Source organism: Nicotiana attenuata, unplaced genomic scaffold, assembly GCF_001879085.1.
Source record: "Nicotiana attenuata strain UT unplaced genomic scaffold, NIATTr2, whole genome shotgun sequence".
NCBI lineage: Eukaryota > Viridiplantae > Streptophyta > Magnoliopsida > Solanales > Solanaceae > Nicotiana > Nicotiana attenuata.
This window is the reverse complement of record NW_017672360.1, coordinates 149624-154778: the sequence shown is the minus strand read 5'-3', so window position 1 is coordinate 154778 and position 5155 is coordinate 149624. Positions and strand designations below refer to the sequence as shown.

Sequence of the window (5155 nt, the reverse complement as noted above, 5' to 3'; positions counted from 1 at the left end):
AGGAAAACTTAGAAATACAGATTTTAAAATCGTGAAGAAGAAAATGAATAGAAGAAACTATAAGAACATCTCATTGCAATAAAACTTTGTACAAGTTAGATTACATAAACTGAGGCTTGTGTAGTACTCTCTCTGTGTAAAAAAGATTGTCCTAGTTTGACTTGACACAAACTTTAATAAAGAATGAAAGATTTTAAAAATATGTGGTCTTAAATAAGCCATAATATTTGTGTGACTATAGAACTTCTGAAATTGTAGTCTTGGTGGCTACAAAATATGTTTCAACTAAGGAAATATTGAAAGGTGCCAATTTTTTTTAAACGGACTAATAAGCAAATAGTGCCAATCTTTTTGCAATGGAGGGAGTATTATTATCCAAAAAGCTACTATTATCACATGCAATTAAACAAATCAATGTAGCCATGAGATAAACTATAAGAACATGTTTGATCTATAAATGATACATGTCTGTACGTCTATGCCACAAACTTGTACGTCTGAAATGTTCAAATTTTAGAAAAAGCAGAAGGGAAGCTAAATTTGCACCAGAAATTTTGAAACTAGCTTACTTATCATCAGCAGGCACCATTGCAGCATTGTCCTTGTTGATAGCCTTCTTATACTTGTACCTCTTTGCAACCGCAAGAAAAGCAAAGAAGTTTAAGACACTTAAAATGGCCAACAACAAGAAGAAGTAATGCAGCTTGCCGCGATTTTGATTGTCTGCTATCCATCCTGGCTTTCCGTTCCTTGTGCTAATATCGGTGACAATGGTTACTAAGAACGAGCTCACGTAACTTCCAAGTGCAGTGGTCGTGAGAGAGAGGGCAGCGCACAAGCTCCTCATTGAATCAGGTGCTTGATCATAGAAAAACTCCAACTGACCGATAAATGTGAAAACTTCAGCACAACCAATTATCATATATTGGGGAATTTGCCAAAATACTGGCATTGGCACATTGGTGGTGTTATAGTAATTGTGCCTTCTTACTATGCCCAGCCTAACTACCTCTACAATTGCTGCAGATACCATTGCAAAGACTGATATGACAAGCCCAGTCCCCATCCGTTGAAGTTGAGTCAAGCCATTTTTGTGACCTGTGAACTTTCGAACAAATGGGATAAGCATTCTATCATAGATAGGAACCCAGAGAATCACAGCGACGGTGTCAAAAACAGAAAGTGAAGCCTCAGGAATTCTAAATTTTCCTAAATGTGTATCCATGTATGTAGCTTGCAGCACAAACATATTACTCATTTGGTTATACACTGTGCTGAAGATAATTCCAGTTGCCCAAATAGGTAGCAACTTGATAACAGACTTGAGCTCCTCAACTTGTGTTACTGTGCAAAGCCTCCAATTGTTTATTGAACCTCTATTCTCATCTGACTCTAGCTTCACAGCAGCTTTGTCGAAAAAACTGCAGAGCAAAACAAACATCCAAGTTAAACATCTCATAAAACTTAATGCGATAAGTATCAAGAAAGTTTAATCAGTTATAAACTAGATATTACACCCATATAGCATTGAGGATGATCGTATAAGGTATCCATGAACTAGATCATGAGCCCTTTGGATGTCATAGTAAGTTAATCTTTATGTATGAGCTTTTGAAGACTTCATAATTCATAAACATACCTCAACTCATTTGTATGAGCAAGTTTGCGACTCCCTTGGATGGCAGATTCAGCTTCTGCTGCAGTCTCATATAGCAGAGATTTATCAGCAGGCAATGCAATGCGGTATTTTCTAAAAGAAGCCACAACAACCTGGCATATACGCGTCAAAGGGCTTCCTCCAGGCTTTTGGTATCGATACAGCCGGGTGCCTGAAAAGAAAGATACAACAGCAAGTGCCATGGCCACAGCTGGAACACCGAACCCCCATCCCCAGCCAATGTCTTGTTGTATCCAGACTATCAATGACGAAGCAACAAGAGCCCCAACATTGATGGAGAAGTAGAACCAATTAAAGAAGGAATTCTTATGGTTTCTCTCAATAGGATCCGCATCATCGAACTGGTCTGCGCCATAGGATGAGACACATGGCTTGATCCCTCCAGTTCCCAGTGCTACTAAGTAGAGTGCAATAAAGAATACAGAAGTTTGACCGTTGGTCGCATGACATTTATCTTTTTCATAGCAAGTTGGCTTAAGCCCTGGCACTGATGCCGAAATTGTCAACAATGTCATCCCCTTGAATGATAAGAAAAATCAGTTAAGATTTATAGATGGTATACTTCTCCAAACCGAATATAATAATAAAAGCCTAGAAAAACAACAAAAGAGCCAACAGCTAAATAAACTCACAAAAACATAGATAATAGAGAATATGGCAATAGTCCAGTATCTTCCAAGATAAGAATCAGCAAGAAATGCTCCAAGCAAAGGCATGACATAGCATGTCCCTGACCAATTTGATTGATTTTTTGAAGCAGTTGCACTATGCTGATTGAGTTGATTCTTAAAATAAAGGACAAGATTGGTACTCATCCCATAATATGCCAATCTTTCAGAGCATTCATTCCCTGTCAAGTGTTAACAATAATTTAAAATCAATAATTATGGTATTAGAACAGAGAATATATATGATGATAAAGATTAGCATGTTTACCAAGTATGTAAGGGCAAGCCTTCCAAGTTCCTGTTTTCTTCTTATTTGCAGGCTTATTCCGATAATCCACAGTCCCGTCCTTGGTATAGATATCTTCTTCTGCCATGGCCTAACAACAACAACAACGACCCAGTAAAATCAATTTAGAGGGAGCCAAAAGATTGAGTAATGGCTCCACCCTTTTTTTTCTTAGATAGAATATCTCAGAAATCTAAAACACTCTATTCTAAAGTTCATTCACATAACCAAAGCTACAGTTATTGTTGGCAGCAAAGATGCAATTTGATTTTGGATGTACCAAACTCATTAGCTTTGTCTATGGGCCAGTAAAATGGCTAGATACATCTTGGAAAAGGTTCTCTTAGTTTGTTGGAGAATTAATGGCTCATGTTTTTACATCTGTTTTTCTTATGCTATCAAACAAAAGAAAAAAGTCAAACAAAGAAAAGGAGTAAACTCTCCTCGTAAATTCAGCAACTATTTTGTTCTATTTTAGTTTTTGGCTTATTTCTAATTCTCATAAATGCACAAAGTGGTAGTCATATTTGACAATTTTATTTATTGAACCAATCAGATTTTAGAAATACTAAAAAGGAGTAGTACATAAAAAAAGGGACTAAACTTAACATATAAATAAACACATGAACTTTACCCAAAACTTGTAGAGTCTACAATGTTAATCATTTAGTACTTTCATTATGAGTCCTAATCTCTCTATGTTTTACAAGCACATAAAAAAAGGGACTAAACTTAACAAATAAACAAACTCATGAATTTCCGAAAATGATAAACAAATTTCGCCAGAACAGAAAAGCAAAATAGACGTTCATAAATAATTAATGTTTATTAACTCCCATTGGCTTCATCGACGACAAATGCTCCACTTATGGAATTTATGAAACGACAAACAAAGAGTTTCGTTTCTTTCACTTTCTCTTAAATTCAATTACTCCACTATTATTTTGCTTTTGGTGAAGTAGGAGCTGTTGTTACAAAACATTAGATTTGCTTCTCACCTGTGATGATTTAAAGAATCTGGAAAATAACTGTTTTCAAATCATAAAATGAAACATCAAACTTTATAACGTAAAACAACGATATATTAGAGGCAGAAGCATAAAAAAAATTAAATTAATAAGAAAGAAAGCCGAAGATGGTTCAGTAATTGAATGGCAGTTGGAGAGAAAATGATTCAGGACATGGAATAGCAGAGAAAATCGCAGTAGGAAGAAGCATGAATAGAGTAACAGAGAAAGAAAAAGAACCAAACCTGAAACCTGTGCTGTTGCAAGAAAAATTCTTAGTAGATTAAATGATTGTCCAGGAATTAGGAGAGACACCCAAAGTAATGTTTCGTCTTGTTATAGATGTTTCTTGTTGAGTTTTGATTTCTCTTCCTCTTTTATATATAGGAGTGTAGTTGTCACCCCATGCACCCCCAAATCTGCATTTCCCTTTTTAACCCGGATTCCACCCATCAGTAATAAATATTTTACTTTAAAAAAAGATTTTATTTTATGTCTTGAAAATTTTATTTTCCTGGTAAAAGATTTCCTAGAAGTTTTTTTTTTTTCGAAAACTAAGCCAGACACTTAACTTTTTCTTTCCCACAATCTTTTTTAAAAAGTTAATCTATACCAAATCAAAGGCTACGAATGTTAATTACTATTTCAACAATTTTGACTATCCTAGGAATAAATGCTAATCCAATTGAAGATCTTAGGACTAAGCTTGTTACTAAAAATGCAAAGATGATGACTCACTGTATATTCAATGATGTGAATGTCAAAGTGATTTAAACCAATAACTTTCCATCCATTAGGGTCTGATTGGAAAGCCATCAGATAATTAGAATCGGTATAATTACTCACAGCCTAGTAATTGCACAATATTATAATTACAACAATCTGTTTGTTTTTCATAATATAAGTACAATGTAATTACAACTGTACTGTTTGGTTGCACAATTATAATCACACAGTAATATTATATTTTAAATTTTAATTATCAAAAATTAAAAGTTATGATTTACAAATATATGCCTTCATAAATAATATTAAAATATACATATAAGATAGATATTGTTTCTTGAAAATATATTAATTATTAGTCATATATTTGTAACTAATATTGTAAAAATACTTGATATATATATTTTTCAAATTAATAATATTTTACTTTAATCAATTAAAAAACTAAAAGTACATTTTTGTAAGAATATCATGGACTGCATGCTTGACAAAAATGATTAATATTTATAAATATAATGCCATAATATTACTCAAATATTTTACGAAAAAATAATCTATCATATTCTAACTGAAAAATTAATAGCATGAAATCTGAATTAATAAGTGAATACTACTAGAACAAATAAAATAGAAGCGAAAATAAAACATAAATTCAAAATCCAATTTATTTTAACATAATTCTCTTATGTAAAATTACAACATAACATAAAATAAGTTTCAACATAATTTAATTAAATATAATCCAAAAGGAAAGAAAAACATAAGTCTATAACCTCATTCAACAATAAGA

General features: G+C 33.0%; 1 protein-coding gene across 2 annotated transcripts; it reads right to left on the bottom strand.

Moving 5' to 3' along the window:
* Positions 1 to 402: 402 nt before the first annotated feature.
* LOC109212910 (protein NRT1/ PTR FAMILY 8.1-like) lies at positions 403 to 3980 on the bottom strand. Of its 2 annotated transcripts, XM_019376638.1 has the most exons (5): positions 3885 to 3980; positions 2615 to 2723; positions 2311 to 2528; positions 1640 to 2196; positions 403 to 1421 (listed from the first exon to the last, which is right to left on the bottom strand). In XM_019376638.1, the coding sequence occupies exons 2-5, from the start codon at positions 2718 to 2720 to the stop codon at positions 566 to 568; spliced, it is 1737 nt and encodes a 578-aa protein (XP_019232183.1). In that variant the 5' UTR covers positions 2721 to 2723; positions 3885 to 3980; the 3' UTR covers positions 403 to 565. The 2 variants fall into 2 exon arrangements, with proteins under 2 accessions (XP_019232183.1, XP_019232184.1); XM_019376639.1 differs by lacking the exon at positions 3885 to 3980 and having other exon boundaries at positions 2615 to 3033.
* Between the last annotated feature and the right edge of the window lie 1175 nt (positions 3981 to 5155).